Source organism: Petromyzon marinus, unplaced genomic scaffold, assembly GCF_048934315.1.
Source record: "Petromyzon marinus isolate PM22_M1 ecotype Great Lakes invasive population unplaced genomic scaffold, UKy_Petmar_22M1.pri1.0 PM_G_Scaffold_58, whole genome shotgun sequence".
Taxonomy (NCBI): domain Eukaryota; kingdom Metazoa; phylum Chordata; class Hyperoartia; order Petromyzontiformes; family Petromyzontidae; genus Petromyzon; species Petromyzon marinus.
The window spans coordinates 26,576-46,765 of NW_027423011.1; the positions used below are offsets into that span (position 1 = coordinate 26,576).

At 47.7% G+C, this 20,190-nt stretch overlaps 1 protein-coding gene across 2 annotated transcripts in view; it reads right to left on the minus strand.

The window, feature by feature from the left end:
- Positions 1-20,190, minus strand: part of LOC116937932 (hydroxylysine kinase-like) — a 31,695-nt gene that overhangs the window by 1,787 nt on the left and 9,718 nt on the right. Inside the window, exons 2-6 of one of the 2 annotated variants that reach the window (XM_076062346.1) lie at positions 15,463-15,577; positions 11,596-11,923; positions 8,446-8,588; positions 1,851-2,031; positions 418-730 (exon numbers count right to left, since the gene is read on the minus strand). In XM_076062346.1, coding sequence (XP_075918461.1) covers positions 418-730; positions 1,851-2,031; positions 8,446-8,588; positions 11,596-11,923; positions 15,463-15,558 — 1,061 coding nt within the window. In that variant the 5' untranslated portion in view covers positions 15,559-15,577. The remainder of the gene's footprint in view (positions 1-417; positions 731-1,850; positions 2,032-8,445; positions 8,589-11,595; positions 11,924-15,462; positions 15,578-20,190) is intronic. The other variant, XM_076062347.1, reaches the window with a different exon arrangement.

Consider the following 20,190-nt stretch of genomic DNA (forward strand, 5'->3'; position numbering starts at 1 on the left):
GACCTTCATTCATCATTGGTCTGATGAAGAGCTTTAAATAAATAATAAAGCACGTTTCGATTTAAAGCTTTCGTGACTGCAATGATTCATCTTCTTTGGACTGTCCTACCAGACAGTCTCGTCCCTTCACCTGATGAAGGCCGCTTGTGTTGTGGCCGAAACGTCGTGAGAATATTATTGTTATTTTATCAATTTATTATTTTATTCTCATTCTACGTGACTTTACCGAAAGAACCAAAGAAAATAAAGCACTTTTTTTTTGCCGCACAATCATCGAGTTTATCGGATTCTCGCCAGACCTGGATTAATTCTCGTTACGCAACCGCCACAGGTTTTTGAAGCCAACGTTTCCCGATGCGGCCAACGGCGATCCGGGCAGACCCGACCCGAACTGCCCCGGCCCCCCTCCGCTCTTACCTGCACGCCACCAGGAAGTAAACGGCCCTCCTCTCGTCCTCGGTGAGGGCCTGCACGCTCTCGTAGCCAGCCAGGACGTGACCCCCGGCCTCCATCGCCTCGCCGCTCTCCACCATCATGTACATGATGGCTATGGCCAGGTCGTACACGTGGTAGCCGAACATCATCGAGTTGAGGTCCACAATGCCAGAGACGCGGTGCCGCGGCGCTCCCTCCGCCGACTTGGGCCCCTGCTGCTGCTGCTGCTGCTCGCTTCCTGCGGCCACCTCCTGCACCAGGATGTTGTCGTCATTGAAGTCACCGTGGATTATGCCTGCGGCGAGGGGGGAAAACGTCGAATTTGATTTCGTCCGTTGTCTTTTATTGTTGACCGTCCTCCCCTCGTCGCCGTCGTCATCGTTCGTGCCCGTGACGTTTTTATTCCGGCTGCACGATTGGGGTTGCGCAAGCCGCGTGTGCGAGTCTAAGAATGGCCCCCGCAGAGTCTCAGTGAATCACCAACTTCTTCTCCTGCCTTCAAAGGCACAGAATTACAATAACCCACCAGCGTCGTACAACCCTGCACGGGGGCGAGATATGGAGCGGTGTGTAGTGGTATGCACACCGCATCACGAGCCCTTGATTCCCGGCCATGGAGAACATCACTGATATCTGAACCAGTCCTGGGATCCTACCTACATCCTCACCGACCAGCATGGTGAAGGTGGCAAAACAACCCCCATGACCCTACACAGCCTGGGAAAGCCTTCGTCCAGATAGTGCATTGACAAAGGGCTGTACATTATTATTAAGAGTATATGTGTAACAAAAACTGTTGAACACAATTTAGCATGCATTGAAAAATGATTTGGTAGTCTGAATGTAATAACCCTGTCATTTGATTTCACCTGTGATCAGTGTCTGTGCGAGTGTTCCCCATTACATGCATGCCTTGTAATGCATCTGTGTATGCTGGGTAAAAGTAATCACGTAAAGCACATTGCAAAGAAAATGCTTGCCACAAATGAATCACAATACCTTGCTGATCTCGTCAAGCAGCATAAACCATCATGCGAACTCGGGTGATCCTCGCAGCGGCTTTTGGCTAACCATCGAACAAACAAAGACGGTCACCGCATCGCGCGCTTTCAGATGCACTTCTGCGGCCGTCTGAAAAGCTCTTCTTTCCGATATTAGGAAGGCACTGGAGCTATGCACTTTTAAACCTAGATTGAACACTAATTTATTTTTGAACTGATTTTTTGTGTTTAGTTTGTTGTCCTTCCCCCGCACCTCCGATTAGCACGGTTGGCTACGTACGGTGCAAAAGAAGTTCAACGTACACACGTACGCGGCACCCGTCGTGGCTTCAAGGCCTCGTCGGTGGCCTGAAGCGCCCCTCGCCCCCTGAGGCATGGAGCTACGTCCCGGGTGAAGCTGCGAGGCGAGCGTACATCTGGTAAACTTGTGCAGGTTGGGTTGGATCTCCTCGCGGAACTTGGCGATGACCTCCCTGACCAGACCCTGGTTGGGGTCGCCGTCCAGAGTGAAGAGGTAGGACTCGAGCAGGTGGGTGTTTGATAGGTTCCAGATGAAATCGTCTCGTTGCAGGGAGTGCAGGAACGGGTGCTCAAACTATGCAGATGTTTAAAAACGAAGGCGGTAAGATGACAAAAAATGCAATACGAGATTAACATAGCATTGGCCAGTTGAGTACACATGTAAGTTAAAGGCAGCAAAACGTCAAGCTAGCAAAGGATAGTCTTCGTTTCAGAAAAGATGTTCTCCTTGACTTATTATTTTCTCTTCGGTTTTTTTCGGTAAAGTCACGTAGGTAAAACTATAAAATAAAAGAATAAATGAAAAAACTACATTTTTTTTCATTCTATCATTTTATAGTTTTACCTACGTGACTTTACCGAAAAAACCAAAGAGTATGAATCCTTGCAGTCACGAAAGCTAAAAATCTAGACTTATTATGCAGCTGAGGGTGGGGCTGCCCAAGTCCTGCGTGCGGCTGGCAAATGTTTGATTGGTATTTGTGAATAACAGGACACTTGAATGGATCTGAGAAGTAGTTTTGTGAGATCACCTTCTGTGGGCCATTCTCTAACCAGAGGTGATGCACAGAATGAGATGTTTTTTTCCATCTCATGACATGGCACCAATTAGCACAACTCATACAGCCCTTATCAAGGCACTGCCGTATTCAGTGTTGGTCATGTAGGGTGTTTGACCATACTTCGCCAAACTGGTCAGTGTAGGTTGGTGAAGGATAGAGGACAAGGGGGGGTGGGGGGGGGGCAGGACTGGTTCAGATATCACTTGCCACGAATGTTAGCCGTGGCCGGAAATAAAACTCAGGTGGCCGGGTTCGTAGCGCAGTGTGCGCACAACTGCGCCACCGCTCCACCCCGACGCTTGGAATAAAATTTGGGGGGGAAACAACAAAAATACGTTGTTCATAATAAAGGTTTATGGGTTAGATCGCGTTTATTTATAAATGTGTCGTAACCCTCCACCACCCGACACGGCCAATCAGCAAAAAAAAGTGTCACGTTGACAAAAAGACAAATAATTCACTACTTTAGCCCACCGGTGTGTTGAAGAGTGAATCCACATTTACAGTTTGAGTACGACGTTTCGCTGGTAAATACATCCAGCATCATCGGGCAATTAGCCAGAATGGTAAAGCCCTCGCTTGCTCCCGGTTTTATATAGAGCAGCAGGGTGACGTCATCACTTAACTCATATCAGGTGCAGTGATTAGAGGCGGAGGGGGGGGTATTGTAATTATATAATCGATTAGTAATCAGTCATTGGTTATGATTAGTAATGAGTTGTAGATTAGTAATTCTTTAAATCAAAATGTAATGTGTATTATTTAATAATACGCTTCCAGGCCGCACTAAGCCTGTAGCTGTCAGAGCGATTAAAGTTATTCTTGTTCCTCTCAATTTCAATGGATTCTCTAATTAGTCTTTGCCAGTAATAATTAGTTTTACACACCACTGCAACATTGTCAAAATCAATTGAGTGTCCTTGTTGACAAGCATGTTCTGCCACTGCCGACAGTTGTGTTTGAGATAATTTAATATTTCTCTGATGTTCTTCTAGTCTTACGCTGATGTTACGTCCCGTCTGCCCAATGTAGCAGCTGCCACATAAACAATTAATCCGATATACACCTTCTGTTGATAGTTAGGTAATGCGTCTTTAGTGCAAGATACTAGTTTTTGAATTTTGTGTACTGTACCAAATCTTACTGTAATGTTTTGCTTTTGCAAAACACGGGCTAATTTGTCAGTTACTCCTGAGATATATGGAATTTTTATTGTTTTAACAATCTGGTCGCTTTCAGCAGTATTGCTTTGCAATCGTGATTTGGCATTTAGTGCTCTGTTAATTTGAGCATTATTGTAGCCATTCTGTCGTAGTGCGTCTTTAACGTGTTTAATCTCTCTCACTAGACTCTCACCATCTGACACTGTTTTAGCCCGATGTATGAGCATCTTGATAAGAGAGGATTTCTGAGCTGGATGATGATGTGATTCTGCATTCAGATAGGCATCAGTGTGCATTTGATTTCTGTAAACGCTGTGTTATTTTATACATCGGGCTAAAACAGTGTCAGATGGTGAGAGTCTAGTGAGAGAGATTAAACACGTTAAAGACGCACTACGACAGAATGACTACAATAATGCTCAAATTAACAGAGCACTGAATGCCAAATCAAGATCGCAAAGCAATACTGCTGAAAGCGACCAGATTGTTAAAACAATAAAAATTCCATATATCTCAGGAGTAACTGACAAATTAGCCCGTGTTTTGCAAAAGCAAAACATTACAGTAAGATTTGGTACAGTACACAAAATTCCAAAACTAGTATCTTGCACTAAAGACGCATTACCTAAATTATCAACAGAAGGTGTATATCGGATTAATTGTTTATGTGGCAGCTGCTACATTGGACAGATGAGATGTAACATCAGCGTAAGACTAAAAGAACATCAGAGAAATATTAAATTATCTCAAACACAACTGTCGGCAGTGGCAGAACATGCTTGTCAACAAGGACAGTCAAATGATTTTGACAATGTTGCAGTGGTGTGTAAAACTAATTATTACTGGCAAAGACTAATTAGAGAATCCATTGAAATTGAGAGGAACAAGAATAACTTTAATCGCTCTGACAGCTACAGGCTTAGTGCGGCCTGGAAGCGTATTATTAAATAATACACATTACATTTTGATTTAAAGAATTACTAATCTACAACTCATTACTAATCATAACCAATGACTGATTACTAATCGATTATATAATTACAATACCCCCCCCTCCGCCTCTAATCACTGCACCTGATATGAGTTAAGTGATGACGTCACCCTGCTGCTCTATATAAAACCGGGAGCAAGCGAGGGCTTTACCATTCTGGCGAATTGCCCGATGATGCTGGATGTATTTACCAGCGAAACGTCATACTCAAACTGTAAATGTGGATTCACTCTTCAACACACCGGTGGGCTAAAGTAGTGAATTATTTGTCTTTTTGTCAACGTGACACTTTTTTTGCTGATTGGCCGTGTCGGGTGGTGGAGGGTTACGACACATTTATAAATAAACGCGATCTAACCCAAAAACCTTTATTATGAATAATATTGGTCGCGAAAGCCTACATGTTAAACTGACTAACTTCTATGGGGAGGATACTTTTCTTAAAACCAGAAAATTGGAGAAGCTCCGCATTAAGCGGATAAAATTGATATCTTCACTGGCGTTCCTCAAAAGGTGCAGAGATTCAAAGGTAATACCAAACGCAGTTAAAATAACACATCACATAAAGTCTTCTAAAGCTAACCAAATACTACACAAAGCTAGCGAATTATTATTAATAGAGAGAATACAGCACAATAGGAGTGAATTATCTTACATTTCGGAATCGCTAAAGCAGTTACACTTAGATATAAGCAATAGTGTATCTATGCATTATTGGAATATAATCGATAACATAACACAACAATCGGCTCATAATGTGTTTAAACTAACAAAAACTAACCAAATTAATACATTTTCTAGACTACATAATAAACAAATCCCTACTGAAAACCAAAAATTTAAAAACAAAACCGTACTGAACTTGACTAACACTGTATTAACCGGTGACATGGTCTCTATCCTTTCTAAAGGCCTTAACTTTGCCGTTACCCCACACACAATTCCAGTGGATGAGATAATTGCTGAGGTAGAATCAGCAGTTAGACTCCTTCCACATAATGAGGCAGAGATGACTAGACATGAGATTGCTAAAATAATTGAGAATAGCAAAGTTCCAAAAGTAAATATTAGCTCTAACGAGGCAAAAGCCTTAAGAGAGCTGCGTGTAAACAAGGATATCCAAATCCTAGCAGCTGATAAAGGCCGCACTACTGTAGTGATGTCACGAGCCGATTATGATAATAAAATTAGAAATTTACTAGAGGAAAGAACCTACATTAAAATTAAACGAGATCCAACTAATACTTTAGAACGTAAGACCACTGCAATAATTGCAAATTCATTAATCCCTAAAAATGAGCAATACCAAATTAAGCCAAGGGCCTCAAAACCACCTAGAATCTATGGGCTACCAAAGATTCATAAAATCGGCATCCCATTACGACCCATAGTCAGTACAATTGGCTCTGCCACATATCAATTAGCAAAATATATAACCCAACAAATACAGCCCTACATCGGTAGGACATCTTCATTCATAAAAAAAAAATTCAGAACATCTTGTGAATGTGCTTAAAGATATTAAACTTACTCCTGATGATATTCTGGTAAGTTTTGATGTGATTTCTCTATTCACTAAGGTTCCAGTGGACGAATCGCTTAAATTACTTGATACACTAGTAAAGAATACCGGTTTACCAAAAGATATTCCGAAACTTGCTGGCCATTGTTTAAATAACACTTACTTCTTATGGAGAGGGAATTTCTTTAAACAAAAGGAATGAGCAGCAATGGGTTCTTCTTTATCCCCTGCTACAGCAAATTTGTACATGGAAAACTTTGAAATAAGAGCACTTGCCTCGAGCACATTAAAACCATCCTTTTGGTTTAGATATGTGGGTGACACTTTGGTTGTCTGGCCACATGCTAAAGATACACTGAATGATTTTCTAAATCATCTCAATGCACAAAACCCGGCCATCCAATTCACCATGGAAATGGAGGTGAATAACACACTCCCATTCCTAGATATTTTGCTTGGACATGGCCTAAACGGTAAAATAACACACAGCGTTTACAGAAAGCAAACGCACACTGATACCTATCTGAATGCAGAATCACATCATCATCCAGCTCAGAAATCCTCTCTTATCAAGACGCTCATACATCGGGCTAAAACAGTGTCAGATGGTGAGAGTCTAGTGAGAGAGGTTAACCACGTTAAAGACGCACTATGACAGAATGGCTACAATAATGCTCAAATTAACAGAGCACTGAATGCCAAATCACGATTGCAAAGCAATACTGCTGAAAGCGACCAGATTGTTAAAACAATAAAAATTCCATATATCTCGGGAGTAACTGACAAATTAGCCCGTGTTTTGCAAAAGCAAGATTTGGTACAGTACACAAAATAAAAAAAACTAGCATCTGGGACTAAAGACGCATTACCTAAATTATCAACAGAAGGTGTATATCGGATTCATTGTTTATGTGGCAGCTGCTACATTGGACAGACGGGACGTAACATCAGCGTAAGACTAAAAGAACATCAGAGAAATATTAAATTATCTCAAACACAACTGTCGGCAGTGGCAGAACATGCTTGTCAACAAGGACACTGAATTGATTTTGACAACGTTGCAGTGGTGTGTAAAACTAATTATTACTGGCAAAGACTAATTTGAGAATCCATTGAAATTGAGAGGAACAAGAATAACTTTAATCGCTCTGACAGCTACAGGCTTAGTGCGGCTTGGAAGCATATTATTAAATAATACACATTACATTTTGATGGAAAGAATTACTAATCTACAACTCATTACTAATCATAACCAATGACTGATTACTAATCGATTATATAATTACAATACCCCCCCCTCCGCCTCTAATCACTGAAGCTGATATGAGTTAAGTGATGACGTCACCCTGCTGCTCTATATAAAACCGGGAGCAAGCGAGGGCTTTACCATTCTGGAGAATTGCCCGATGATGCTGGATGTAATTACCAGTGAAACGTCGTACTCAAACTGTAAATGTGGATTCACTCTTCAACACACCGGTGGGCTAAAGTAGTGAATTATTTGTCTTTTTGTCAACGTGACACTTTTTTTGCTGATTGGCCGTGTCGGGTAGTGGAGGGTTACGACACATTTATAAATAAACGCGATCTAACCCAAAAACCTTTATTATGAATAATATTGGTCTCGAAAGCCTACATGTTAAACCAAAAATACGCCGCTTGAAAACCAGTCATTCGATCACTTGGAAGGACTCTCACGTTGCTAATTATGAACAGCTGCGTACGTTCCGAGCAAGTGGGCTCGTTACGTCACATTACACTTGCTTACCGAGAGAAAAGGCTCGCCGAAACTCAAGAGTTTTTTTTTAAGATTGTCGCAGTAAGGGGTTGGGGAAACTATCGCTCCGCATTTCCCAATGAAGTAATTTGCGAGTTATTTCTTTTTTGGCTTTTTACTTTGGCGAATATTCTCATATTCTTGTTTCTTTCGGTAAAGTCACGTAGAAGGGAAACAATAAAATAAAACAAATATAAAACAATAGAATTTTCACGTTTCGACTGCAACACAAGCAATCATCATCAGGCGTGAAAACCACAGCAATAATTTTTTTTTTCAAATTTCCTTGTTGTGGTTTTCACACCTGATGACGATTGCTTGTGTTGCAGTCGAAACGTCGTGAGAATTTTATTGTTTTATATTTTTTATTATTTTATTGTTTCCCCCTCTACGTGGTGACTTTACCGAAAGCAACAAGAATATGAATCCCTGCAGTCTCACGTCACCTGTCAAGAGGCGCTCGTGCGCTCGTACCTGCTGCAGGGCTTGGTGGATGCTCGCTGCCAGCTTGCCCACCTGGTAGTACAGGCTGCCATCCGCCAGCACCCTGGACAGCAGCACGCCGGGCAGGTTCGTGAGCAGCCGCACGTTGAACTCCTTCTCTCCTTCGCCGCAGTCTGAGAATTCACAGCAGGAGTCGCCACCGAGGTCAAGAGGTCACCACGGTTAGTGAAATCTCACCGTCGCTTCCTTTTGCTGGAACATAAAAAGCTGTTCGGAAGCTGATATCGGAACCTCCAAGGTCTGGCCAAAGTGTCAACTCACCACTTTGCGCCCTGTGTTCATTACCCACGTGCTATACTACACAGGGTCTCTAATGAATTGCTCAACTGATAGCCAAGGCTACTATTCTTTTTTTAGGAAATTAAGCGACAATTTGCTGCTCAGCATTAAATGGTTAATAACAATAATGAACGTGCCAAGTCCGATATATAACGCACATAAAATTCGTGTAGTCTTTAAAACGCCAATCTCTCAAGCAACTTGAAACGAGTATTTCTGTTCCCCCCCCCCCCAAAAAAAATAGTAAATTGGAGTGATTTTTTTCTCATGACTTTCTTTCACGGTACTATTAACGCAGAAATTAATAACACGAACGCATTCCGAAATTCGCATTCCTATATGGCCTTGTTGTCTAAACCGCTATAGCTAAATAAAGCATTTGAGAGGAATAATACCTCGCCACACCCATGCGTAAGGCATCGGCCAAAGTTGCAACGTGGCATGCAACCCTCGTGCCTTAGCGCACGCTGACCGGAACCGCGGGCAATTCGCCCAGGTTCGGGCCAGAATGGATACGTCAGCACACGAGTCTAGCTGAATTCCCTGGGTTCAGCTTGAGCAAATTACTTAGGAGCAGGGTGAATGGGGGCCCATCTGCATCAGGAGGCGACTTTTATCGCTCGTTCCATCACGTAAATATAAGGGTCAGCGGCTTTCCGTGATCTTCGCATTCCAAACACGGCGTTGGGCGGTGATGTCAGCTCACGCGATGAACCCCGAGCCTGGGTTTAAAGGAGCGCTGCTAGCCCAGGCATTATAATCAGAATATGTACTTTTACTGGAGGAATCTGATGAGCTATGAAGCACTTTGCTTTACAAATGTTTAGCAGCCCAGTGTTGTCCCAACTACAGCCCGTGGGCCAAGCCCGAACCACCAAAATTAATTCATTCTGGTCTACAGGACAACTATCCCGCCACGCCTTACAGGAACTAATTAAGTACATGTCTCAGTCAGCAATACTCACTTGAAATTACACACGACAACCGTCGCCCCCACGCCCGCCCCCCAACTGAAAAGTTTGACAAGACCCTCCCGATATTCAGTGAGGCTCTGCTGTGAAAACAAGTGTAACGATGATGATTACAATAATAATAATATTAATAGAAGTGATGCGATGCAGGAGGTCGAAGTGGGTGTGGGGGAGAGATAAGCTCTGTATCGACATGTTTGCATTTCTCTAAATCTCTCCTCTTGCGGATAGATCTTTCTCCTATCTCTTCCATATAAATATCATATTTCTGATTAAATCTCTCTCTGAATGAGTTAAATGATGACATGACCCTGCTGCTCTATTTAAGACCAGGAGCAAGTGAGGGCTTCACCATTCTGGCGAATTGCCTGATGATGCTGGATGTAATTACCAGCGAAACGTCGTATTCAAATATTGTAAATGTTGTGGATTCACTCTTCATCACACCGGTGGGCTAAAGTAGTGAACTATTTTGTCTGTTGTCAACGTGACACATTTTTTTACTGTTTGGCTATGTCGGGTGGTGGAGGGTTATGACACATTTATAAATAACGCGATCTCACCCAAAAACCTTTATCATGAATAAATCTCTCTCATATCTCTACAATATATCGCTTGTGACATATCTTTCCCGTCTATGCTTGTTCATGTAATACATGGTTTTGGTTTGACGTGTTCCCCTTGTCAGCCAATCCGGAACTCGATGCAAAGAGTTTGACGTTTGCTTCTCAGGGTCTCGTGGGAAGATAAGCAGAAACAAAAATTACGATTTAGGTTTTGTAAGTATGTTGAAATTCTTTCGCACCATACGTACGTAGCCAACCGTGCTCATCGGAGGTGTGGGGAGGTGGAACACACTGTGCAGTTGGCGAATGGCGGCGTCGGTGAACTGTACAAACATTATATCTACCAACCTGCAGGTCAGTAGATGAGAAAACAGCAAGTGTGCTTCTGATCTCTCACCACAGATGTTATCGTCTCGTCCGTGTGGCTTTGCTGTGAGCAGTCATTCCAGTTTCATCCCACACACCAAACATTGTTTTTTTAATATATATGAAGAATTTACAAAATATCACAATGTGGACCTTGGGCCAGTACCAACAAGCAGTGCGTTACATCCACCAACCTCACAAAAACTAAAAAGTATGATCCTTTTACATCACTTATCGTCAGTGGAGTGCGACCCAGTATTATACCACCGCCTCATGCTCGGATATTGATCGTTGTCTTTGCAAGTATAAACCAATGCTGTGTTCGTATGATTACTATCAGCCTATGACTAAATCACCTGGAATGTGCCCTATCATAAGATCTGAAAGCTAAGCAGGTTGAGCCTGGATTAGGGCTTCTATGGGTGACAATCGTGCATTAAACAGGCATCACAGGCTGCTGCGTGGTGCTATGTTGTGGGGGCCAGAGTTCAGTTGCAGCAAAATCAATTGTACTGCACTGTACATCTATTAAACTTGATTTGTCACTTTCGTGACTGCAGGAATGACTCTTTGGTTTTTTTCAGTAAAGTCACGTAGAAATAAGAAATAATAATAAAATTACATAATAGCATACGACGTTTCGATTGCAACGCAAGCAATCATCATCAGGCATAGAAGAGCTAAATTTAAGAGAGAGAGAGGAAACATAGAACCGCAGATATATATACAGACACCTAAGTAGAAGGGAGTTCACACAGAGACACAAAGAGAGACACAACGTACGGAGCACAGAGAGATAGGGTCTCTGTGCCGAGGCCTTAGCATGTAGGGGGAGACAAAGGGAGATGGAGACGCACATCAAGTAGAACAAGATTTAGTATTATGTACATCTCTTCTCCAATGTCTCTGCTCCCGGGACCCACGCAGGCGCAGCTCACCGATGCTCTCGAGCGACATGATCTTCCCGCTGATGTTGTCCACCACCTCCTGCATGGGGAAGCCCCTCTCCCGCAGGAACCTCATCATAGCCATCTGCACCTCGAGCATCTGCGGCCGCTGGCTGTCCCACGTGTTGGTGACCTTGAGCACGAACTGGCGACCGTCGCGCGCCAGCACGCGGTAGTTCTGGTCGACGTAGCTCGCCAGCGGGCTCACCCCCGCCACGCTCACCCCGTAGAGGCGCTCCACCAGCTCCGCCGCGCGGGACTCGCTGAGGCACGGCTTCTCGTGCTCGCGGCCATCGTCCTGCGGCGCGGCTTGCATCGTCTTCAACGGACAAAACGAGGGCAATCAAAAAGCTTTTGGGTTTTGCGAGTGCACGTTGGCGTTCGCTCCATTCGTGCAGCGCAAGGCGCCTCCGATGAGCACGGTTGGCTACGTACGGTGCGAAACAAGCTCAGAGTACACACGAGGCTACACCCTGGAGGCGCTACGCTTCACGGACAGCCCACAGTAGTTGTCGCATTTACAGAGTTGTGCCGACACACGTGGCATACTACTTATTTAAATTACATCTCCGAGATCTTTAGCATCCGACTGTGAAGCAGACAGTGCGCAATATTTACAGTTCATACACCCACAGCGTTAACCGGGGCGGTCGTGGGACTCGTACCACAAACATCTGCAACGCGCTACCGCTTGGCCATGAAGTCAATCGATCGATCAGCGATCAATAAACACGTCTCTTTGCTCGCATCACATTTACTAGCAACACATTTCACCGAACAGAAAAGCACCACTTAAACATGTCAGATATAAGATTCGTAATAACAGAGAATTCTCCTTGTGTATTTCAGTGGAAATACAGCCAGTGCCTGATAAAGTAGCATTACTGTAACTGGAATTATAACAAGAACCATGGGTTTATGCAGCATTGGGGAGCTGCAGCTATGGCCCACCGAGTAAACACCTTGTCCCGTAAGCACAAAATCACGTGTTCAAATTCCACTGGATGTGTAATTGTGTGAATAATAATCAGGGCTTAATCTGTCACTGAATATTTTCCGGGTCGCTGGTGCGAAGTGGAGTGGGCAGCACAGCCCCGGTAGCCACGGCGATAGCGAAAGGTACACACGGGACGTGGTGTGCCGGGTGTCAGCAGATTTTTCAGAGTCGCTGACACAGGGCAGCCCTGGCCGAAATTATCTCCATACATATGTAAAAGGCAAAGTTGTGATTATGTGTGTCTGTTCAAAATGTTTAGCGTACTTCCCGACATGCAACAAACTTGAAATTTGCCATGTGGGTACTTTCCAGACTGTACACCACGCAAAAAATATTAAAATACACTTTTGTGTTTTTTCTGGGGGGAGGAGGGGGGGGGGGAGCTCAATAATGCATTTTTTTGCACGGCAAGTGAGCTGTGACGTCAAATCTGTCACGTGATCCACGCATGTGGAAGTGTAACGAATTAGTGTAGTGGTTAGCGCACTGCGCTACGAACCCGGCAACCCGAGTTCAATTCCCGCTCACTGCCACCACCGGTGACGATTATTTCAACCGCTCCTGGGCCTCCCCTAGATCGACTCAGCCTAAAACGAGTAATTGCTGTGGTGTGTGAACATCGCCACTGGGGACACAAAGGCGGCCGGGCGTGGTGCTGTCACCCACCCCTTCGTCTGTATATATAAAAGGGAAATTTGTGATTATGTGTGTCTGTTCGAAATGTTTAGCATACTTCCCGACATGCAACAACTTTAAATTTCCCATGTGGGTAGCTTCCAGACTGTAAACAATGCAAAAAGTATAAAATATACTCTTTGGTTCTATTGGGTAAAGTCACGTAGGTGAAAATAAAATAACAAAAAATCACGACGTTTCGGCCACAACACAAGCGGCCTTCATCAGGTGAAGGGACGAGACTGTCTGGAGGACAGCGCTGGAGTGAGAGAAGCCACGCTTAGATCACGACCTTTAAGCTGTGTGAGAAGAAAAACACAAAGCGCCTTGACAAAGGAATTCGCATATAATTTAGCATTGAAATGGCTCATTGAAATAGCTAAGTTAAAGTATACACATCTGCAGAGGTACCCCTTGACAAAGGAATTAGCATAGAATTTAGCATTGAAATAGCTGAGTGATTAGCTTGTAACTGGTCACAGAAATAGCTATGTTAAAGTCAGAGCATATTTCACGTAAACAAAACGTGCCAATTAGTTACTGCTTCAGCACACTGGTGTATTGGATAGTAAACCCAGAACATTTACCATTAGAGTATGACGTTTCACTGATTATTACAACCAGCTTCATCAGGCGATTTGCCATAATTGTGAAGAAGTATTCCTGTTTCCGTCTTTGAAGTCAACTCAGCCTTAAATGAGTACTTGGTGCAGGGTGTGAACATCGCCACTTGGGAGACAAATGCGGCCGGGCGTGGTGTTTGGCCACCCACCCCATCGTGTGCTGGGCCGGCCTTCATAGGTGTTGGCTCCCAGCCATTGCCCCGAGTCTGTTGAGGCTATACGGGGGTCTTTGTCTTTGTGTGTGTGTATGAGATGCATGCGAGTGTGTGTGTGTATGAGATGCGTGTGTGTGTATGAGATGTGTGTGTGTGTATGAGATGCATGTGTGTATGAGATGTGTGTGTGTGTGTATGAGATGTGTGTGTGTGTATGAGATGCGTGTGTGTGTATGAGATGTGTGTGTGTATGAGATGTGTGTGTGTATGAGATGTGTGTGTGTGTATGAGATGCACTGCTGTATAATAATGAACTACTCACTACTGAGTACACAGACAGTCCCCACTGTGTTCACAGCTACCACCCCAGCGCACGCATAAACTCAACTCAGTCATTAAAAATGTTAAGTTATGTTTAGCAAACAATAGTCATTGCAACGTTATACTTGAATCTAATAACAAGTTTAAGGCACTGCTGTATAATAATGTAATACTCACTACTAACCACAGTCCCCACTGTGTTCACAGCTACCACCCCAACGCACACAAACTCAACACACACTCACACAGTGAGCTAACCACTGCACCACCGCTCCCCACACACACACAGTGTGCTAACCACTGCACCACCGCTCCCCACACTCACTCACACAGTGCACTAACCACTGCACCACCGCACCCCACACACACGCAGTGCGCTAACCACTGCACCACCGCTCCACACACACACAGTGTGCTAACCACTGCACCACCGCTCCCCACACACACGCAGTGTGCTAACCACTGCACCACCGCTCCCCACACTCACTCACAAAGTGCGCTAACCACTGTACCACCGCTCCCCACACACACGGTGCGCTAAACACTGCACCACCGCTCCCCACATACACACAGTGTGCTAACCACTGCACCACCGCTCCCCACACACACACAGTGCGTTAACCACTGCACCACCGCTCCCCACACACACACAGTGCGCTAACCACTGCACCACCGCTCCCCACACACACACAGTGCGCTAACCACTGCACCACCGCTCCCCACTACACACACAGTGCGCTAACCACTGCACCACCGCTCCCCACACACACACGGTGCGCTAACCACTGCACCACCGCTCCCCACACACACACAGTGCGCCAACCACTGCACCACCGCTCCCCACACACACACAGTGCGCTAACCACTGCACCACCGCTCCCCACTACACACACAGTGCGCTAACCACTGCACCACCGCTCTCCACTACACACACAGTGCGTTAACCACTGCACCACCGCTCCACACACACACAGTGCGCTAACCACTGCACCACCGCTCCCCACACACACACAGTGCGCTAACCACTGCACCACCGCTCCCCACGTCCACCACAACCTGGCACCCGATGTCGATCGGCTCGGCTCACCGTGGCTGCTGCACCACGTGACGAGGCTGCTGCACCACGTGACGAGGCTGCTTCACCACGTGACGAGGTGCAGGACGAAGAGTTCCGCATCCCCATTCACTCCACGCCAAGTCACCTGCAGAGAAAATCGATTTAAATTTCGATTAACTATACTCGTGCCGATTCCTAATGGGATAACATTAGGAATCGATTATAGTAGAGTTACGGATGTATGAGTCGATTTCCTTTGGGATAACATTGGAATCGATTAATTTGTGGCTTAGGCTAAAAAAAATCGATTTGTATTGGGATAACATGGGAATCAACAGTGGTCTAAAATGAACCTTCATTAATCGATTCCGACTGTGTAGACGTGGGAATCGACCACGTTAGACGATCACGTGTGTGGGCGTGGTCTCTCAGCGTCAATCAACCAGGTAGGGCGTTGACTGGTGGGGAGTTTGGGATCTGATTGATTGATTGCTTCTGTGGACAGGTGTCTTTTATACAGGTGTAGGGGTGCTATGGGGAATAAACACATGGCACGGGAAGGTGTGGTTCACCCACACCTTGGTGGCTACAACAACGTCCGCTAAGGCTCCAGTGGGTATAAAGTGCGGGGAGCCAGGGAGCTCGGGGCAGAGTGTGGGGCCCGAGGCTGAAGCAACCAGTGAAGAAAGAAGGCCAGCTAGGTGAGACCCTGGAACTCCTGTGACCGCTGCCCTTTTCAGGGCCGGCACAGCAAGCCAGTGGTGCAGCCCCAGAGCCCCAGAGTCAGAGTCCTTCTAAGGGCCGGTCTGGTCGGCGGGGTGCCGAGATCTGTGCCTAACCAGGGCCGGATCTGATAGCCTCCCTTAGAGCCCTACCAGAAGGAACTGGGAGCCTAGAGCTTAGGCTAGAGAGCCTGGGGTGTGTTCCTGAGTTATACGGGTGGAGGGGCCGCTACCCCTTCTAGTGTAACCCTTGTTAAGGTTTAAATAAATAGTGCTGCTTCTATTCTGCCGTGTCCTGGAACCCACTACAACTGGTGTCAGAAGTAGTCTTAAAATGAACACAAGGAGTACAAACCGATCACAGGCACCCCAGGAGGAGGACGGCTCGCCTGGGATTGCGCCAGAGGCCGCGGCCGACGATCCTGGGATGCCCCAGACGCCCCAACAGCAGCCGCCGCTGGAGGAGTGGCCGCCGATGGAGGACGGGTTGCAGGCAGCTCACTCTCGACTGGCTGAGCTGCTGTATGCCGCGGCTTCCACGCTGGAGGAAATCAACCGCGCGGAGCTGCGGGCGCAAAGGCGGCAGAGAGACGAACGCCGTTCAACGGCCATTCCCGCCGAAACACAGCCACCAGATTTCGGATTTGCCGCCATGACAGTGTCCGCCACGGCGATTGGAGGGTCGCAGCTCGACGTGGACGCTGTGGGCCAATCAGCGGTGGTGACGTCATCACCAACGGACGCCCGCTGTCAGGACCAAAAGGCGGGCGCATCGTCATCACCTGCGCGACCGCCGATGGGTGTCCCCAGCCCCTCCAACACCGGCGGGGAGGCCGGAGATGGCGCGCGGCACCTCTCAGAGACGAAGCCATCATTTCAACAACGCCTGCCGGTGTTGAAGGAGTTCGTTTCAGACGGCAGCGACTGGGGGGGCCTTTCAACGCCGCTTTCTCGCTCATCAAGAGATGGCCGGCTGGATGGACAACGAGACGTTGAGTGCGCTACCGGCCATGCTGGACGATGACGCCCTTGCTACGCTCATCACAGCTCCCAGATCAACGCGATCTACGCTACAGTCGGCGCTCCAGGTCCTCACCATAGCCTACGGGCCATCGTCGGACTGCCGCAAACTCTTCCACGAGCGGTGCAGGGGCCAAAAGGAGCCACCGCTGGCGTATCGCACGGCTCTCCTGGCCCTCGCAAAAGCGGCTTTCCCGCGGATGGACGGCGAAGGGGTGGACGCGATGGTGACGGAGACGCTCCTGGCGTTGGCCCAGGAGCTACAGATCGTCATCGTCGCAGAGGACGACGCGGACATGTGCTACTTGCGGGCAGCAAGACACATCCACGCGCACCTGATAGCGCAGCGTCGATCACCTCTCGTCCCCAAGGGCGCAGCTGCGGTGTGCGCTGGGACGCCGACCATCCCCCCCTCCGAGGAGGTCTTCGCGGCGGGTCGCCCGGTGGAGTGGAGATCCGGAGGGAGGCCGGCTGGGACAACACTGGATCGCCAGGAGCACCCCAAGGTGCTCATCACGTGCTACAACTGTGGCCGCAAGGGCCACGTGGCTGCGGAATGCCAGGCGCCTCGTCAACGACAGCCAGGACGGTCGGACGGCGCTCCAGCCTACAGGCCTCCGCATCGCAACCCGGCAAGTCGCGGCACCCCACATGCTCAGCCTGTGCACACACCTGTCCCCACCTCGCGCGTTTCGGTGTACGGGCCTCGGGGTACGCCCATTGGTTAGTTGGGTGGCGGCGGGGTCGAGAGGGTGCTCGGGCCAGGGCAGTGGACGGAATTGGCCCACCGCATTGTTGCTGCGTTGGCAGGCTCGTCCGTGGTCGCGGGTCGCATTGACGGGGTCGAGGTGCGTATCCTCGTCGATACGGGAGCTTCGGCGACCATTGTGTCAGACTTGATTTATAATATTCTTCCCGTTCAAAGCCGCCCCTTGCTCCCAGTCACCGTTCCGTGTTACGCAGCGAACGGGGGTTCGCTGGGTATCATAGGCCAAATTCGAGCACAAATTTGCATTGGCGATATCAAACTCTCCGGGCCGATATTAGTCTCGTCCTCGCTGGCGGTTCCGTGCTTGTTGGGGACGGACTTTTTGGGCAAAATGCCGATTAAAATTCTAATTGATCAGGGTTGCATCGAGCTTCCCTCGGGCCAACGGGTAACATTCCTGCCTTCCCCTGTCACCTCAAGGGCAGCGTGCGCGTCGATACAAGCGTTCGTCACTCGGACGGTGCGTGTACCTCCCGGGGCGCAAATGCTCGTGCCCCTTCGCTTGCGTCGGCCTTTCGTGCCTGGTGTTCTGGACCAGGGAATTCTATTAGGGCCCTCGAGGGCTGGGGAAAACGGGCTGGATCTGGTGGCCGCTTAAACGCTCGTTAAGGGGAGCGATGACCCGTTTATCCTCGTCCTTAACGTTGGCGTACAGACGGCCGTCGTTCCTCAGGGAACTGTGCTCACGCACGCGACGCCGGTCCCCGTGGTAGACACGGTTATGGGTAATGTGGGGACCGATCCTCTGGCTCAACCGCATTCTGAGGGGGACGATAGTTGGATGGACGCACTATGTTCGGGCACAAGTGATCTGTCCGACTCCCAGCGTGCCGGCCTACGCACCCTTCTGACGGAATTTTCCGATGTCTTTAGTAAACACAAATATGACATTGGGTGCACGAAATTGTTGCATCACCACATTGACACGGGTGACAATGCCCCGGTACGCCAGAATCCTTTTCGGTTAAGTCCGGCCGAAAAAGATCATGTCAAATCGGCAGTGGATGACATGCTGGCTGCAGACATTATAGCCCCTTCCACCAGTCCATGGGGAGCACCCATAGTGCTTGTCAAAAAGCGCGATGGGTCCTTGTGATTCTGTGTGGATTTTCGCCGCCTTAATAAGATCTCCGTGGCCGACGCGTATCCACTTCCCCGGATGGACGAATCTCTGGATGCTCTGGCTGGTGCACGTTTTTTTTCTACGTTGGACTTGTTATCCGGATTCTGGCAACTCCCATTGGATGATGAGTCCAAGCCAAAGACTGCGTTTCGCACACCACATGGCCTATTCCAATTTAACTGGTTACCTATGGGATTACACTCCGCTCCGGGGACATTTCAGCGCCTTATGGAACTGGTTTTGGCTGGCTTACAGTGGAACGTCTGTTTGATCTATCTGGATGACGTCATCGTGTTCAACAAGACATTTGACGAACACCTTTTGCGCTTGCGCGCCGTGTTCCTCAAAATGCGTGCTGCGAATTTGAAATTTAAGCCACAAAAGTGCCACCTGCTACGGGAATCCGTACGTTATTTGGGGCACATCGTCAGCCGCTCGGGCATATCCACCGATCCCGCAAAGACGCAGTGTGTCAGCTCCTGGCCAACCCCCACCTCGGTGGCTGAGGTCAGGAGTTTCATTGAATTTGCGTCTTATTACCGGCGGTTCGTCGCGGATTTTGCGACCATTGCTAAGCCCTTACACGCTCTGACAGCGAAGGGAGTGAAATTTCACTGGGGCCAGGAGGAGGAGGTCGCTTTTTGTTCCCTTCGCGACGCTCTCGTGCGGGCCCCTCCATTGAGCTACCCCGATTTTTCGGAACCCTTCCTGCTCGATACAGACGCCAGCAATACGGGCATTGGGGGTGTGCTCTCACAGGTGATCTGTAGTGTGGAACGCGTCGTGGCTTATGGCAGTAGGGTTTTGTCTCCGGTGGAACAGAGATACTGCGTCACGCGTCGGGAACTCTTGGCTATTGTATTTTTTATGCAACAGTATCGCCCATACCTGTACGGTCGGCATTTCACTGTCCGTACGGACCATGCGGCATTACAATATGCCTTGCGGGTGACGCAGCCTTCGGGGCAATTGTCCCGATGGCTCGAAATCCTTCAGGATTATGATTTCACGACCACATATCGGAAGGGTGCTCGGCACACTAATGCGGATGCGCTGTCTCGCCTGCCGCCCGCCTCAGATTGCGCTTGTCTCAGGGGATCGGGGCGTTGTAAGCCGCAAGAGGA